At 34.5% G+C, this 19,375-nt stretch overlaps 1 protein-coding gene across 2 annotated transcripts in view; it reads left to right on the top strand.

Moving 5' to 3' along the window:
• Positions 1 to 19,375, top strand: part of APLF (aprataxin and PNKP like factor) — a 72,320-nt gene that overhangs the window by 48,091 nt on the left and 4,854 nt on the right. The window contains exons 7-8 of one of the 2 annotated variants that reach the window (XM_017522095.2): positions 3,362 to 3,687; positions 8,484 to 8,609. In XM_017522095.2, coding sequence (XP_017377584.1) covers positions 3,362 to 3,687; positions 8,484 to 8,609 — 452 coding nt within the window. The remainder of the gene's footprint in view (positions 1 to 3,361; positions 3,688 to 8,483; positions 8,610 to 19,375) is intronic. The other variant, XM_017522096.2, reaches the window with a different exon arrangement.

Raw genomic sequence — 19,375 nt, 5'->3', positions numbered from 1 at the left:
TCAGTTTTGACATTTAGAGTTTGAGGAGCATGGAACATTGAGAAAGAAATGTGTAGCTAGTGGTTGAATGTATGAGTTTGAAGCTCAGGAGTGAGGTTGGGGTTGGAGTTTTTAGTCTTACAGCACGTCAGTGTTAATGGAATTGATGCAGGACTTTTAAGGCAATTTATCACCACAGACATTCTTGCCAGGAGCAGTTTGGAAACAACAATAAATTACTTTATTGAATTTGTTCTAGGTGGAAGTTCTTTATCTTCTCCCTTCTAGTACATTAACACTCGGATGGTTGAGGGGCAGGAGAAGGGCTTGTTTGATAGGTTAACCGGCTATTTTAGTAGCCTTAATAACACCTTCCCACCACCTCCAAACACCCAGGTCACCCTCTATCAGCTCCATGCTCTTCAGTCCCTCAGGTCTCTAACATGTATATTTACATTGTAGGGGATCTGGCCACTCTATTCTGAGTTACCAGCCTTCCACATTTAATCCTGTGCATTTTCATCTAATCTAAGAAATAAACAATATGGGATGCTTAGGAAATATAGAGCTCTCTGCTTTTCTCCTACTTCTAAGTACAGAGCACCTCCCATCTTTCCTATTCCCTCACTTGCCAGTTCAGTGACTTACTCTAGCTCCTGAGCTTTGTAATTGGCACAGTGCAAATTTCTGTCTCAGCAAACTTACAAATTACTGCATGTAATGGATTTTTGGACCATTTATAAATAATTTAAACTATGAATGTTAAATTCTTGAATGCCAAGGGTATACTATAAATCAGTATTTCATGGAGTTCATGAAGAGCATTATGATTTCCAGCTTTTGATCCTCTTAAAATATATTTGAGAGCCTCTGATCCGTTGTATTGATATTTGGGACTTTAACATTTCTTTCTCTTTTAGAATAAGTTAACATATTAAATATACTCCTCATGAGGATTTAAAAAAATAAATTCTAATCTTTCATGAAGTTGGAGTTGAAATATGATACTCTACATTTCATTTCCTATATTTCATTTTGTTGGTTTTTTAATTTTTATTTTTAAATGGCAATATAATACCTGTTTATCATCAAAAACGGAAGTATCAGAAGCATTTGAAGAATGAAAACCTCCATTTGTTTCATCCTTCAATATCATTGCCTTACTAATTTTTTGGTTTATATACTTCTAACTCTTTTCATTTGGATTTACACAGTGAAGGCACACATAAATATATAAGGAATTTTTAAAAAACTAAATGGCATCACAGTATAGATATTGTTCTTGTTTAGTTAAAAACATCTTTAGATGTTTTTATTTTAATGTCTGCATAGTGTTTCAAAATAAGAATATAACCTAATTTTTTAACCACTTCCCTAGTTGTGCTTTTTTTTTTTTTTTAACGTGATATGATATTGAATGGAATTGTTTCCCTGTTGTCCCAGAACTGCTGCTAAAGCTCAAAGCTGTGAACAGAAGTACTAATAAAGTATCCCATGTTAAGGGGCCCTCAGCAGTAAAAAATAGCCCTTTCCCTTTATGGTTTATTTAAAGGTACAAAAAGTGACTACCATCCCAACCCCTAGGCTTTATACAAAGAGAACTGAGAGGCCAAAAGGTTTTAAGGCTAAGGAAGTGCAGTATTTACGGGAGAAATTATTTCTTTCTTTTCTAAAATCAAGAGAAGAGGGACACTCTAAGAGAATTACTTGTGGAGTTTGGAAATGCCAACAGGAACAAGATGTACATTTTACTGATCATTTGTTAGCCAGTGCTACCTGAACAAAGAAAAAGAAAACTGGGGAGAACTGACCCAGCGAGGGACTACCAAGTAGGTGGCTGGGTTAGGATTGCCCAATTCTCACTCGAGAATTCCAGTTGCTTGCGCCGGCCAGTTGGTCCTGTAGTCGGGGGGATGAGATTGGGGTGTAATTGTGCAGCTTGAGAGCAAAGGGCATATGTTTTAGAGAGATATGATATGAATGTTGCAGTGAGGGTCAGCTCCAATAGATAGCCAAAGGATTGTTTTCCCCATAGGTTATCTGTTACTATAAAAACCATGATAAGATCTAGGTTCCTTTTTTCAAGGCAGTCAGTCAGTTTCGGTAGCATTGTAAATTTATGTACTGTTTCTTAAAAAATGAAATATCTTCTTAAGAAATTTAAGCTATTAAATATTAGGTAATGTAAAACCACCTTTTTTCAGATGGCATCCAGCATACATGAGTCCTTAGTTATAAATGGAAGCAAACATTGATATGTATCTGGTATGTTGTTATCACATCCTAGAAATGGTTACCAGGAGAACTGGGGTTTATCTGAGCATTGTTTCTACTCCACAAGAAGTATAAGTAATTAAAAGATCATTTTTAACAGAATAAGACCAGGCTTATTGTTTGTGCTAGTAGTAAGTACAAATTATAAAGGTTCTGCAGTGCTAATGAAAGTATTTATTTGGTTAAAAGCACTTTCAGTTTGGTTAAACTCAAGCCTTTATTAAGATAAATTTAAAGTCTTAAGACTTTAAATTTTGCATAAAGCTATGTTCTGACCAATTTAGAAAAAGAATCAGATCTTGCAAAATTTTCTGTGGGGGCAAAACAATTTTATCATTCGGCTATGTTGAAATCATGATTATATTTAGAGGGCAGAAATAATGTATTATACATTAATGTAGCTTATAAGAAATGATAAGGGGCCAGGTGCAGTGGTTTATGCCTGTAATCTCAGTACTTTGGGAGGCTGAGGTGGGCAGATCACCTGAGGTAAGCAGTTTGAGACCAGCCTGGCCAACATGGTGAAACCGCAGCTCTACTAAAAATACGAAAATTAGCTGGGCATGGTGGCATGTGCCTGTAATCCCAAATACTTGGGAAGCTGAGGTGGAAGAATCGCTTGAATCTGGGAGACAGAGGTTGCAATGAGCAGAGATCGTGCCACTGCGCTCCAGGCTGTGGGACAGAGCAAGAGTCCATCTCAAAAAAGAAAAAAGAAAATATAAGGACAGTGCATGTTAAGAACATGACACATTGTTGAACATGATGTATTGTTGAGCAGTGACATTTAAGAGATATTAAAGATTACATTTAATGAAAGCAGATGTCTTCTCTTATATTTTATTGTATTTTCTGGTTATTTTTCACTGAAGGTTTGACACGATTGTAAAGGTTTAATACAACTGTAAATTTCTTTTCTAATAACTAAAAATGTTTTAAGTTATTAAACTAAGAACAGAAAAGAGTGGCATTTAATAACTTTAAAATGTGAATCTTGAAGTTTTAAGTTTACATTTTTCATGGATCTTATAATTTTGTGCTGATATGCTTGAGTTTCTTTTTAAAAATGTTTCATTTATTTCTGTTGTTTTTCATTTTTGTTTTATAGGAAATGCCACAATCATTTTCTGCAGTCACATTAAGTAACTCAGAGATGAATAATATTAAGACTAATACACAGAGAAATAAACTTCCAATAGAGGAACTTGGTAAAGTTTCTAAACATAAAATTGCCACCAAAAGAAAGCCACATAAAGATGATGATGCAGTGAGCTGTTTTGAGAATTGTTTGAGTGCCCAGGGCGAGTCATTCCGGGATGAGTCTCAAGGGTCTCATCCTGAGTCCAGCTCTAATCCCTCCAATTCAGTTCTACAAGGTTCTGAAGAAAACAAGGTCAAGAGGACATCCTGCATGTATGGGGCAAACTGCTATAGGTAAAATGAATTTTTTAATAGCATTTTAGTAGCATTTAATTCCATTATTTTGATAGCATGTAACTATGTAGCTACATGCTACAGTGTATTAAAAATCTGATAAAACCCACTGGCCTAAAGGTTAGGGGCTTTAATCATGTTTCTAGTGTTTGTACTTTCTCAGTGTATTTTCTAGACATGCTGGCTAATGTGAAGATCTGAATACTAGGGAATGCAGACATAAAAACTGAATCCCTCAGACCTAAATACCTGTTATTTAATCTCTTCTTAGATATTAGAGAGATGGCTTCCTAAGTAGTTGTTGTATACAGTATAACTATAATTTTAGGTTGTGTGTAAGTGTCTTACTCATACATGTGCATTTTTCTTTATATTTTTCTAATGGTGCTTTGAATCATCATGGTACCCTCCAAAACAACTGAATGTAATAATCCTGGATTGATGGTTGCTCCTATACTTGCTTCATTTATTTACATTGCCCTATATATTCTAATTTCTTATTTTGAGAATTCAAATTATGATCTCTTAGTTTTAGATATACTTTCATCCATAGTGTTTACAGTAACATGTTATAATTACATAAACCTATTTCAGAAAGATTTATTTGCCATTCTAACTTGGCAATCCAAAATATTTCTAGCAATGTATTCCAGTAGATTACTGTCTTCTGTGTCAATAAGACATTAGTCAGCATATGTACATATAAAACATTTAATTCCCACACTGTATCTTAAAAGCCTATAGCAGGATTTTCTAGAAGATGGCTATCTCTGTTGCAATAGTATATTTTAATATATTCTGTTACTTTCACATTTATATTATTTCTCTTTAAAATGTATTGCCATTTTAGTACTTGAATAACTCATATTTTTCAATTTGAATAGTTCTGATTTATGCCTTTTAAAAGGCATAATAAATATTATATCCTGAAACTTTGTATGCAAAGGCAACCGATTCAGTTCAGTTTTGGGAGGTAGGAAACAATTCAGTTCATAACACAGTTTAAAAGAAAAAATTCCTAATGATCATCTCAATGGAGAAAAGTCATTTGATAAAATTCAAGATCCCATTTATTAAAAGATTCTTAATAATGTAAGAATAGAAAATACTTCTTCAGTTTAATAAAAAATATCTACAGAAACCAGCAGCTAACCTCATACTTAATAGCGAAATGTTAAAGCTTCTCCCATGATATTGGAACCCACTATGTCTACTATCGCCACTCCTATTCAACATTGCAGTAGAGATCATAACCCCACTAAGCATATACTTAATATACACTAAGGCAAGAAAAAGGAATACCTAATGTAGAGTGGAAAGGAAGATATAATACTATAATTATGTACAGATGACATGATTGTATAATTTTGAAAATTCAGAATCATCTCTTTTTAAATTATATGTCAAGTTCTGGGATACATGTGCAGAACGTGCAGGTTTATTACACAGGTATACATGTGCTATGGTGGTTTGCTGAACCCATCTAGGTTTTAAGCCCCACATGCATTAGGTATTTCTCCTTATGCTATCCTTCCCCTTGCCCCACACCACCCCGAAAGGCCCTGATGTATAATGCTCCCTTCCCTGTGTCCATGTGTTCTCTTTGTTCAACTCCCACTTATGAGTGAGAACATGCAGTGTTTGGTTTTCTGTTCTGTGCTAGTCTGCTCAGAATGATGGTTTTCAGCTTCATCCATGTCCTGGGAAAGGACATGAACTCATTTTTCTTAATGGCTGCATAGTATTCTATAGTATATGTGTGTCCCATTTTCTTTATTTAGTTTATCATTCATGGGCATTTGGGTTGGTTCCAAGTCTTTGCTATTGTGAACAGTGCCTCAATAAACATACATGTGCATGTGTCTTTATAGTGGAATGATTTATAATCCTTTGAGTATATACCAGTTATAAGATTGCTGGGTCAAATGGTATTTCTGATTCCAGATCCTTGAGGAATTGCCACACTGTCTTCTACAATGGTTGAACTAATTTATGTTCCCACCAACAGTGTAAAAATGTAAAAGCGTTTCTGTTTCTCCACATCTTCTCCAGCATCTGTTTCCCAACTTTTTAATGATCACCATTCTAACTGGCGTGAAATGGTATTTGTTTAAGTTTCGTGTAGATTCTAGATATTAGCCTTTTGTTAGATGGATTGATTGCAAAAATTTTCTCCCATTCTATAGGTTGCCTGTTCACTCTGATGATAGTTTCTTTGCTGTGCAGAACTCCTTTAGTTTAATGAGATCCCATTTGTCAATTTTGGCTTTTGTTGCCATTGCTTTTGGTGTTTTAGTTGTGAAGTATTTACCCGTGCCTGTGTCCTGAATGGTATTGCCTAGATTTTCTTCTAGGGTTTTTATGGTTTTAGATCTTAAATTTAAGTCTTTAATCCATCTCGAGTTAATTTTTGTATAAGGTGTAAGGAAGAGTCCAATTTCAGTTTTCTGCATATGGCTAGCCAGTTTTCCCAACACCATTTATTAAATAGGGAACCCTTTCCCCATTGCTTGTTTTTGTCAGGTTTGTCAAAGACCAGATGGTTGTAGATGTGTGGTGTTATTTCTGAGGCCTCTCTTCTGTTCCATTGGTCTATATATCTGTTTTGGTACCTGTACCATTCTGTTTTGGTTACATTAGCCTTGTGGTATAGTTTGAAGTCGGGTAGCGTGATGCCTCTAGCTTTGCTCTTTTTGCTTAGATTGTCTTGCCTATACAGGCTCTGTTTTTGATATGAAATTTAAAGTAGTTTTTTTTCTAATTCTGTGAAGTCAATGGTAGCTTGATGGGAATAACATTGAATCTATAAATTACTTTGGGCAGTATGGTCACTTTCACAATATTGATTCTTCCCATCCATGGACATGAAATAAGAGAAAATTCAGAATAATCTTAAGATAAACTGAATTAATAAATGAAGTTAAGACAGTCATTCAATTCAAAATGAACATTCAAAAATAAATATATTTTTGTATCCTAGTAGCAAATATCCCCAGGAAAATGCATATAGATGTGCATCAAAAGGCTTATATACTAGAATGCTCATTGCAGTATTATATTTATAAAAGTCAATACCTGAAATGAACTCAAAAGTTTATCAGTAGTAAAATGGATAAAGTATAATAGCATCATCAAATGGATGATGATGTTACTACATAGTAATGAAAGTGTACTTACTGCTACATGTAACAACACGAATAAATCATATAAACATAAAAGGGTAGGTTCAAAGAAATACATACTAGTATATATTTTCATTTAAGTTCAAAGGCAGACAATATTGATCTGTTGTTTTATAATATCACTTCTTAAAGTATGATCCAGAGAACCCTGGAAGTCACTAGAACAGTTTTAAGAAATCTGTTAGGTCAAAGTATTTTCTTTTCTTTTTCATTTTTTTTGAGGTGGAGTCTTGCTCTGTTGCCCAGGCTAGAGTGCAGTGGCACAATCTTGGTTCACTGCAACCTCTGCCTCCCAAGTTCAAGCGATTCTCCTGTCTCAGCCTCGTGAGTAGCTGGGATTACAGGCATGTGCCACCACACCAGCTAGTTGTTGTATTTTTAGTAGAGATGGGGTATGACTATGTTGACCAGGCTGGTCTTGAACTCCTGACTTCAAGTGATCTACCCACCTTGGCCTCCCAAAGTGCTGGGATTATAGATGTGAGCCACCACAACCAACACAAACATATTTTCATAATAGTACTGTGACTTTTCATGAATGCCTTTTTTTACCGTCATTTACTCTTCCACAGTTGTATAGTGGAGTTTCCCAGAGGCCACATGGTATGTGTTGTTGTTAATGGATTGAATGCAGAAGCAGGCATGAGAAGCCAAATGTCATCTCTAAAGCAGAGATTAAATAAATTTCCATAACATAAAACAACATTGCCTTGAATTTTTTCTTGAAAATTAAGAATTATTTAAGATATGTTATGGTAGTATGTAAAGGGTTTATTATTGTTCTATTTAAGTCAATAAATGTATTTTTTTTTTTTTTTTTTTTTTTTTTTTGAGACGGAGTTTCACTCATGTTACCCAGGCTGGAGTGCAATGGCGCAATCTCGGCTCACCGCAACCTCCGCCTCCTGGGTTCAGGCAATTCTCCTGCCTCAGCCTCCTGAGTAGCTGGGATTACAGGCACGCACCAACATGCCCATCTAATTTTTTGTAATTAAATGTATTTTTTTCAATTCCTCATTTTTAATTTCTAATAGGGTCAATATCCTATGTAAACAAAGGCTCTCTGGAGTTTTAATCATTTTTTGAGTATAAAAGAGTCTTGAGACTGAGAAGTTTGAAAAGCACATTTAGAAGTTAGTATAGTTACCTTTGGGTGGTAAAATGAGTTTAGTGATTGGAAGAGGGGAGATGGGACCTTTCTAGGATGTTGGAAATGTTCTGTTTTTTTTTTATCTTAGCAAAGGGTACAATATATGTGTTCATTTTATTAAGTTTTGAAAAGCTATATATGCTTATGATATTTATATTGTATGTTACATACATATGTGTCCTATATATAGTAATGTTTGCGAGTTGTCTACTGATATTCATGTCTTATCACATGATACCAGAAATGTATTATGTTACTGTGAGAGTCCTGTACTGAGCTGATATCATCAACTTTAAGTCATCAGTTTAACGTGTTGCTATAATTTATGCTTATGTCATCAATGTAGCATGTTGGTTTATGTTCAGGAATAGCCAGATATGGATTGCCTGGTTTTTTGCTATATCCACTGTAAATCTAGACTGTTATATTTATTTTTTCTGACAGTTTGTTTGTTGCCCTCCTAGGAAGAATCCTGTTCATTTTCAATGTTTTAGTCATCCTGGTGATAGTGATTATGGAGGTGTACAAATCGTGGGCCAAGATGAGACTGATGACCGGCCTGAATGTCCCTACGGACCATCCTGTTACAGGTATAGAAACTGAAATGTTTGCCTGTACTCCTTTTCTCTCTTATCTCTGTTATTTATCTGGGAGAAACTGACATCAGCTTGTTATGTCAAGCCTTTTAATTTTCATTTTTAAACTTCTGTAGATTACAGGTTTTCATATTGGTAATAGGTAGGATTATCTTTCTTTTGGATATGTAATTCTAAATTACTGAAGTTATACATCTTACAAGTACCTGAAATTTTTTCTTATTTCTTACTTTCTAAAATGCAAATTAGATCACTTAAGAGCTGTTGATGCTACCCCAACATACACTCTATTCACTCTACGTGTCCTAGGTGTGACATATAAATCCATTTTGGATGTTATCTCTGCATCCCTCTGCTTCCTCAACTTTTACTACTCCACTATTCTTGCCAACACATAAAATACAATTCTAAAAGAAAAGTAAGAATACCTCTCCTCTCAGTTTTCATGGCATCTTGTCCATGTCTTTATCATGCACAGAGTAGGATTTATTTCATGAGATTTTGTTTGTTTGTTTATCAGAAACATCTCTTCTTACAGGTAGCAAGTATCTTGACAGCAAGGACCCTTATCCTTTTATCTTGCAACTTTGCTTAATAAATGAATGAACTTGAAATGAAACAGACTAGCAAAGAAAGAATTAGTGATTTCAGCTTTAGAGAGCTTTAATTCCAGACAGCCATATTTCTTAGATATTTTTAAATACAGATTGCTGAACCTACTGGGCTATTTGAAGTTGTTGACATTTCTATGATTGTGGTATTCAATGAGAAGACAAAGTAAATTTCTGGGTCCAGAAAGGAAAAAGGCTTACACTTTTTTAGAAAGATAAGTGTTCATGATCAACTTTACTAATAAACTTGAAAATTTTTGGAGAAATTAACAAATTCTTAGAAAAGTACAACTTTGAGAAACATATACAAGAAAAAATTGAAAATGGAGTTAATGCAAGAGAAATTGAATACATGATTTAAAGCTTTCCACCAAAGAAATAATATATCTGTTTGGTTTTAATGGCAAGTTCTAACAAACATTTAAAGAAGAAGCACTTCATTTCTATACAAACTACTCCAAAGAAATTAAAAGAGTGTGTATTTCCCAGTTCATGATGTGAGACCAGTACAAGCTTGATACCAAAACCTAGCAAGAATAATATAAGAATAAAAAATTACAGGATAAGCTTACTTTTGAACATAGTTGTAAATATCCTGAGGGGGGAGGAATGTTATGAGAATCAAGCAATAAATAAAAAGGAAAATGTAATATGACCAACTGTGGTTTAAGAAATGCATGTTTTAACATTAAAAAAAATAATATTATTTACCATGTCTTCAGAGTAAGTAGAAAAGTCATCTCCATACATGATTGGAAAGAAAAAACCTGACAAACCAAAATCAGCATTCATTTATGAAAAAAACTTTTTACAAAGTAGGAATAGAAGGGAACTTCTTTAATATCAAAAAGAATATCTACAAAAAGCTTACAGCAAATATTATACTTAAAGTAAAATATTAAAAATTTCACTTCTGAAATCAGAAATGATACAGGAATGCCTGTTATTACCACTTCTGTTCATCATTATGTGGAGAGAATGTAGAATAAATTCCAGTGAAGCCACCACCTAGTTTGTGCAGTTACCAACTCATGGCCAATATTGTTTCATCTACCCCCCAAACGTTGAAGCAAATACCTAACCTCGTATCTTTTTATCCCATTTTGTCTATGAGTATCTTAGTGTGTATCTGTAAAAATACTGTCTAAAACATACCATAACACTGTTATTAAATAAATCTTTAGTATTATTCAGTATCCTGTCAGATATCTACATTTCCCTATAGTGTCTGTTTTTTTTTTTTTTTTCACAGTTTATCTGAATTAGCATCTGCTTAAGTTCTATATGGCAAAAGGTAGCCATGTCTCATAATTTATTTAATCAATAGGTTTCTCTTTATTTTTTTCCTTGCTATATATTTGTTGAAGAAAGCTAATCATTTGTTCTGAAGAGGATTCCATGATTCGCACTTTGTTGATTGTATTTTCAGGATGTATTCAGGTTCTCCTGTATTTCCTAAAAATTCATAGTTTGAACTAGAGGGTTGATCAGGTATCAGTTCTAAAAATTGTTTATAATATAACTACCCCAGGTTATGTGGTTAATATTTGTGTAATATCTTTTTTAATCTTTTTAGTTTTAACATGTGTTCTTATATTTAAAACATGTCTCTTATAAAGAGCATATAGTTGGTTCATTGGTTTTTCTTTTTAATCCAGTCTGGTAGTCTTTGCCTTTTAGGTGGAGTACTTAGTCCATTTACATTTTTTTTGAGATGGAGTTTTGCTCTGTTGCCCAGGCTGGAGTGCAGTGTTGCAATCTCAGTTCACTGCAGCCTCCACTTCCTGGGTTCAAGTGATTCTCCTGGCTCAGCCTCCTGAGTAGCTGGGATTACAGGCATTCGCCACCACGCCTGGCTAATTTTTGTATTTTTAGTAGAGATGGGGTTTCACATGTTGGTCAGGCTGGTCTCAAACTCCTGACCTCGTGATCTGCCTGTCACATATATACATATTTGTGTGTATGTGTGTGTGTGTGTACATATATATGTATATGTGTGTGTGTGTGTATATATGTGTGTGTGTATATATATATATGAATACTACTCAGCCATAAAAAGGAATGAATTAACGGCATTTGCAGTGACCTGGATGAGATTGGAGACTATTATTCTAAGTGAAGTAACTCAGGAATGGAAAACCAAACATTATATGTTCTCACTCATATGTGGGAGCTAAGCTATGAGGATGCAAAGGCATAAGAAAGACACAATGGACTTTGGGATCTCAGGGAGAGAGGGTGGGAAGGGTGTGGGGGGTAAAAGACCACAAATTAGGTACAGTGTATACTGCTTGGGTGATGGGTACACTGAAATCTCACAAATCACCACTAAAGAACCTACTCATGTAACTGAATACTACTTCTTCCACAATAACCTATGGAAAAAAATATTTAAAAAATGAAGTATCTTGCCTGTCAACTAATTTATTTTTTTTTGTGCTGTCCACTGCTGTTTGTCAGAATATTCACTCAGTTTAATGGATTTCATTAGTTTAAGGCACTTGTCTGAATTAGAACATTAGATACTTAATGTCCAGTGATTGCTCTTTCTCCCTCTGACTCATTTAGTTCCTCTGATGAATAATAGGATTTTATGCAGTGTGTATTCCTGTTCTTATTTGTTGAAGTAAGCACTTGCCTTAGAATATAAACACACTGATATGAATAGAGTCTGTTTTCAACCACCTTGGAGTAAGAATGTAAAGTCAAACACATGTACATTGCCTTGGATTACAAAACCTTAGGCTGCCATGTGTCATGCAAATAAAATGTTGGTGTCTTGATGTCTTTCAGAAGCTAGTGTCTTATATATTTTTTAATTATAATGTCTTCTAAGAGGGTTGACTTAAGGAGGTGTGTTAGTTATCAGCTATAAGTGCTCTCAGTGTAATATTAAATCTGTAACGTGGCCTGTGTTGTGTGAAAAACACAGTGTTTTGCCACAAGCACATATAAATGATAGTGAGTAAATTAATTATTTTTTGTTATTTGCTGATCCTGGTATGATCTAAAATTTTTTGCTAGTTCCTCTTTTATTTTTGAAAAGTTTTCCAAGTTGTCGTAAGTACAGACTGTCTTTGGTATCTGCGGGGGATTGGTTACAGGACCCCAGGGCATACCAAAATCTGGGATGCTCAAGTCTCTTATGTACAATAGTATAATATTTGCATATTTCCTACATACACCCTTCCATGTTCTTTAAATAATACCTAGATTCCTTATAATTCTTAACAAAATGTAAATACTATGTAAATAGTTATTGTACTGTATTGTTTAGGAAATAAGAAGCAAAAGTCTATACATGTTCAGTAAGGATGCCAACATTGTAGGCCTAACTACATTTTAAATCTGCAGTTGGTTGAATCTACAGATGCTGAATCCTGCTATGAGGGCTGACTATATCTGTAGATGTACACTTCAAGCTGCAAGATAATGATTTTTAGAAACCACTTAACAAAAAGTAAGAACCTGTGTTGTTTAGGGTAAATCCACATTATGTTTCATTAGCAAAAATAGATAGATCTTCATGAGGAGACCTCTAGTTGTCAGGTAGTTAAGATTTTCAGAATCAGTCATGTGATGCTATCAATTTATTTATAGTTAAGAATAGTCAAAGTTGGCTGGGCATGGTGGCTCACACCTTTAATCCCAGCACTTTGAGGGGGCGAGGCGGGCAGATCACGAGGTCAAGAGATCAAGACCGTTGTGGCCAACATGGTGAAACCCTGTCTCTACTAAAAATAAAAAAAAATTAGCTGAGCGTGGTGGTGCACGTCTGTAGTCCTAGCTTCTTGGGAGGCTGAGGCAGGAGAATCGCTTGAACCCGGGAGACGGAGGTTGCAGTGAGCCGAGGTCGCGCCACTGCACTCCAGCCTGGCGCCTGGTGACGGAGTGAGACTCTGTCTCAAAAATAAAGAAAAAAAAAAATACAAAAATTAGTCAGTGTGGTGATGCACCCCTGGAGTACCAGCTACTTGGGAGACTGAGGCAGGAGAATCACTTGAACCCAAGAGGCGGAGGTTACAGTGAGCTGAGATTGCACCACTGCACTCCAGCCTGGGCAACAAAACGAAACTCCATCTAAAAAAAAAACAAAATAGTCAAAGTTGGTAGCACCTTAATCCATTTTTATAGGTTCTGCATATATAGAAAGTAACTTACCATCATTTGCCATGCTTACAGTTCTTTAATTGTGTATAAGAATATAATCTTGGAAAAAATTGTCTTAAATATTAATTACTTGCTTCACAGTTTTATGTAAGACTTGGCCATAATATTTTTTAAACTCCATTTAGAAATTACTGTAACAGCATCAATTATATTCATGTAGCCTTGACAAAGTGTACTGGAATGTCTTCTATGGTTTTCTTTTTCTTTTTCATTTATTTAAATGAGCAATTATTTTCATAATAATAAATTTGTTCTTTGTTATATTTACTGTTAATTATATATACATAAAAATTTCCACAGTTCTTTTGGCCTACTTAGTAAATTGTAGTGATTATCAAGTAACAAAGTGAGTACTTTTTACTATTTTATGCTGGTTTACTTGTTTAATATTAATAAAGACAATACTTAAACATTTTTTTCTCCTAAATTTTGAGACCTAGATATTTGATAATATGGGATTTGTGGTTTTGTTTCAGGTTTTAAAATAGAAATTGAATTTCAAAATTGCAAGATAACCTATTTTGTTTTGATAGGACAAAAATATGGTATGCTCATTTCTTCACTGGGTAAATATTGAGCATCTCAAATGTGCTATTCACTGATCTAGGAGCTGATGTAAAACAGTTCTTTTTTTTTCTCTTCAGCTTTTATTTTAAGTTCTGGGGTACATGTGCAGGATGTGCAGATTTGTTACATAGGTAAACATTTGCCATGATGGTTTGCTGCACAGATCAACTAATCACCTAGGTATTAAGCCCAGCATCCATTAGCTCTTCCTCCTGATGCTCTCCCTCCGCCTGCACCCCTACCACCCGCCACCGACAAGACCCAGTGTTTGTTGTTCCCCGCAATGTGTCCATGTGTTCTCATTGTTCGGCTCCCACTTGTGAGAACATATGGTGTTTGGTTTTCAAACAGTTTTTTAGATTCATTTAAAACCATGATGTTAAGTTAGCAAATCTTTGGAAGTAAATAAAACTAAAAACTATTATTCTGCTATTGCTACCACTGTCTAGTTAATCTTTAGCTACTTCTTTATGATGAAATGATAAAGTGTTTTTAAATTAGCAGACTTAGGTTCTATTTACAGTTATGCTAATTCTGCAGCATGACTTTGCATCAGCTAGTTGTTTTTCCTGGGTTTCAGTTTCTTGTGAAAACATAAAAAACACAGAGTTGGATTGCTCTGGGGATCTTGATTCACTATGGAGAAATCTAGAGCAGAGAGCTGTATCTTCATATTCATAAAGTCAGCTCAGTTATATGCCTGGCTACCCTTCCTTACCCGCCTTTGGTGTCTCTTCTTCTTCTTCCCTGTTTGTAAATATTATAGAGCCATAGGGCTCGGTTGTCAGATCTCTTTCTTTCTGTTTTTATTTCTTAGGTGAGCTAATTCAATTTAATGGTTCCAGATTCATAGGTTTAAATGCCTCTACTTGGTTGTATAATAGGTAGGTCAAACTTACCACCTCTAAGTCAGAACTCTTGATTTTTATCATGAAAACAACTCTTTCTCAAGTGTTCTTTGCCTCTATAAATGAATAACTCCACCATTCGCATAGTATTCAGGTGCACTAGCAAGAACCACCTTTGATTCTTCTCTTTCCTTCATATCACTCATTCAGTCTATCAATATTTCTTGCCATTTCAACCTTTAAAATATATTAGGAAACTGATCATTTCTTAGGTCCTCTACCTTTGCCCTCTACCACCTCAGTCATAACTACCATCCTCTCTTGCCTGGAATACTATAGTAGTTTCCCAATATCTCTGTTTTATCTTTTGTCCTCCTGTAGTTAATTCTCCACCCAGCAACCAGAGCACTTCTTTAAATATAAGTCATTTCATGTTATCTTCTTACTCATAACTTTCCAGTGGCCTCCTATAATAAACTTTATCAAGGCTTACAAGTTCTTTGACTTCATTTTCTACTATTTTCCTTTTTTCTCATTCCCCTTCAAGTATATCAATCTTCATTATTATTATTTTTTTTTTTACCCAATACCCTAGCTTGTTAGGGGCCTTAGCAATGTAAAGACATTTGCTGTTTCCTCTTCCTGGAGTATTCTTCCTTTATGTATGTATGTGATATACTTCCTCGGAAATGCCCTTCTCTGACCTCTCTACCTAAATATGTTCAGTCACTATATCCCTTGCTTTATTTTTCTTCATAACAATCACTTTCTGAAATTATAAATATATATTTGTTTCCCTGTCTTATCCACCAGCTTATAAACCCCATGAAAGCAGAGACTGTCTGCTTGTTTACTACTGACTGAGTCTCTGGAACCTAGAACAGTGCTTGGCATATAGTAGATATTCAGTGAATTCTTACTGATAGACAGTTTGAGTGAAATGGATGGTAATAGGACCGTTTTATTCATTTCTATTTAAACATTGTTTGTAGGAGCATCATCAGGAAATATTAGAAAGGGTCAAATTTTCCATGGTTCATTATAATTACAAATATTTATAACTTTGTCATAATGGAAAAATTTATAAACTACTATGTTCCTTACAGTATTACCTAAACTTTTTGTTATTTATGCAACTGCATCATTAAAATCAGAATATTGTTTTTGAAAACACATATTTTAAAATGTAACAGCTCACAAAAATCTGATGTGATATGGTTGTATAGCTTTATGTTTAGATCTCAAACTGTTAATAATTAACAACAATGAAAAAAACAAAAAGGATTTTGAGACCAGCTGAGTTACAGAAAATGCCATTTGAGAAAAAGGCAGATGTAAATCTTTTATGAATGAGCTATGATTAAGTAATCCCCTTCATTGTTAGGAAAAAGATCTTGTGGAATTTGGCATTTCCCCCCGAAAGTTATTTCAAATGCTCATATTTTCCCAAAGAGTTGTACAGGGTTGCCATTTAGCTGTGACTTAGGCTTACATGCAAAACATGTTTTTCCTTATTATGAAATAACTGATTTCTGAAAATGGAATATGCATAGTCAGATGTTAGAAAATCTTATATAAAGGTGTGAGACATGACAGGGAAAAATATTCAGTAGGAAATTTTATTATTGAAGGAAAAATTCAGCTATTTAATTTGACAGTGACTTTTACTAGCATGTAGGATTTCTAGCCATTGTTGAATATCTTAAAGTAAAATTGATTTTTATGTCTATCTGAATAACTGATATCTGTAAAATGCTTAATAGCCTACAGATTTTTATACACACTACTTTAACCCTTGGAACAATCTTATATGAGGTAGACAGTGTTATCCCTCCTTTTCAGATGAGGAAAGAGAGTTGATTCAAAGGAGTTGCCCTAACTTGTACAACCACTAAAAAGTGTAGTTTGAATTTAGGCTTAACTCTTCTGATCCTAAAATCTGAGCTCCTTCCACAACATAATGCTAGTGATCCAAAGTTTAAATTGCCAGATGAGAACAGGCCCAAGTCACTGTGGCATCTTATGTCTTAAGTGTTTCTGGTTGACCTGAGTGATTGATTGACTAGAGCTAAGTGTATTACAATGCTGAGCAGTCTGTATCTCAGGAACCTGATTACAACATAATCTGATTAATATGAGTGTCAGATTTTCATTGTTTCCTGAGGAAGTGATATGCATTGTTAATGGCAGGAAATTCTGACATATTTTAGTCTTGGGTTTGTGTAAGAAGATTCAATGAGTACTTTGATTATTAACTTTATAGGTGTGAGTGCAGAGCAATTTCAGCACATTGGCAGTCTCTTTGACCTAATGAGAATAGCCATTCTCTGGAATATATCCTACAGAAAAACTGCTTCTCAAAGGGTAGATTTCTGAAAATCATTAGAATCTATAGATTTGGTTTTACTAAAAATAAAAAATTAGAAGTGTTAGCATTAACTCAAGAAAGTTTTAGTCCAGAAACTATTAGATACTTTTTTTTGTACTTTAACCAATGAGAATTTTAAACTTCTGCTTTGTGTTGCAAATGATGGAATCCATGGACGTGTCCATCAGTGGATAAAGGGATAAAGAAAATGTATATATGTACACAACGGAATACAATTCAGCCTTCAAAAAGAAGGAAATGATATTATTTGTGATAAGGTAGATGAACCTAGAGAACATTATGTTAAATGAAATATGCCAGGTACAGAAAAGCAAATACCACATGGTATCACTTACATGTGGAATCTAAGAACTTCCCACTCATAGAAGCAGAGAGTAGAATGGTGGTAACTTAAGGCTGGGAGGGGGTGTGGGCTGGAGAGGTATTGGTCAAAGGATACAAAACTCATTTTGAAAACTCATGTGTAAGCTTAACTTAAAAAATACATTCTTGAAGAAAAACGGTTGATTATATTCTAGTAGATGATCTATGAAAAATGTAATTGAAAACCAGCTGGAGAGAGGCACTTTTGTAGGTGCTATGAAAGATATTGAAAGTTTAAGAAAACTCATGCTCTCGAGCCACTCATTTGACAGATTATCGAGATAATGCATACATATGCAAGTGTATGTTTGTGTGTGTGCTGAAAATTTAGATGACAGGACAAGAAATGACGTAGTAGGTACCAAGTGGTAAATATAGACAATACATTCTGGAGCTATTTTCCAGTATTATCAAAGTTACTTTCATGAAAGAGATATGATTTGAACTTAGATAGTAATACAGAGTAGAAGAATATACTTCCTAAAAAAGCTATGAACAAATTCCTATCAATGGGGGAAAAATCACAACGTACTCCCCAAGAGTGGAAACAAAAGATTGAGCTGCTAATAAAGAGTGACACTGAGATTATGAAGAACCTTGAAGGAAAAGATAATTTAAGAATTTAACATTCAGAAGACTCAATCTAGCATTTAAATTTTTATGTAAACCAAACATATCTAAAATTTGTTTTTGAGTGTGTGCTTTTGCATGTGATAAACTATCTTTTCTGTTTGGGCTCATTTTCTTATTAAAGTCCATCTATTCTGTGAGTTCTGTTTATCATCAAAGAGAATAAATACCCCAACAGGAAACTTGGGCCTATCATAGATATTCTTTTCCTTCATTTTCAGTGAAATAGCTAGCAAAATTTTATTGATATTAATTCTTTTGCTTTAGGTTGGAAGGTCAGTGTCCAACTGAAAAACACCACCTCAGCTCGTTTCTTCTGTTCCGCATTACAGTCTTTTACCTGTCTTTATGAAAAGAGTAAGTTCTAGGAAAGGATGGAAGATCCTCAAAGAAACAACTTTTACCTTCTAAGGCAGATGAAAACCTTTATGTGGGCCTGAAATTTTTTTCCCATTTTTAAATATAAAATTTCACATTACATTTTCTGCTCTTCCTTTTTGTAATAATTAAATGTAACACTTCTTTCATCATTATTTGTTCATTTATTCTGAAATGGCTTGCTGTTTCCTAAGTAGGAGGTTGGAGGATGTAGATGGTGCATGTGAGTGCCACTGTGAATGTGTTCCAAGATAATAGAGAATGAGGAACTACCTTCTGAAACTTTAAGGTTGAACCCCACTCCCCCACTTTGCGATACCCTGTCTTTACTTTTCTCTTTTTAAAAAGTTGCTCTTCTTTTTAATCTTTCTAGTCTGACAACTGATGTCAGCAGTCTTTCAATCAGTATTTGGTGCTTAAACCATACTTGAGTCTTTAACTCCCTAGGTTTCATTACTCTACTTTTTTTTAAAAAAGCCTGACGTTTAGTTACTTGAGCATTTCTAAAGCAGCATTGAAGGAGGCTCTAGTAGCAAACAATTAAGGCCGTATTTAACTTTTCAATAATCCTACTTAACTCTTAAGGGCAAAGCAGGAAAAGAGGACTGCTTGGTACCTGAAGCAAATATATATTAAAGGAAGGAGAAAAAGCCTTAAGCTGAAATGATTATAGATGGACAACAATAAGACACCCATGTAGAATGTTAACACTTGAAAAATCTTGATGAAGTTATGTGGAATTTCAGTGTACTGGTCTTACTTGCTTTTTAAAGTAGGTGTGAAATTTTTTCAAAATAAAATGTT

The sequence above is a fragment of the Cebus imitator genome, unplaced genomic scaffold (assembly GCF_001604975.1).
Source record: "Cebus imitator isolate Cc_AM_T3 unplaced genomic scaffold, Cebus_imitator-1.0 Scaffold23, whole genome shotgun sequence".
Classification (NCBI taxonomy): domain Eukaryota; kingdom Metazoa; phylum Chordata; class Mammalia; order Primates; family Cebidae; genus Cebus; species Cebus imitator.
Note: the sequence above shows the minus strand (reverse complement) of the source record. Positions and strands in the feature narration are given on the sequence as shown.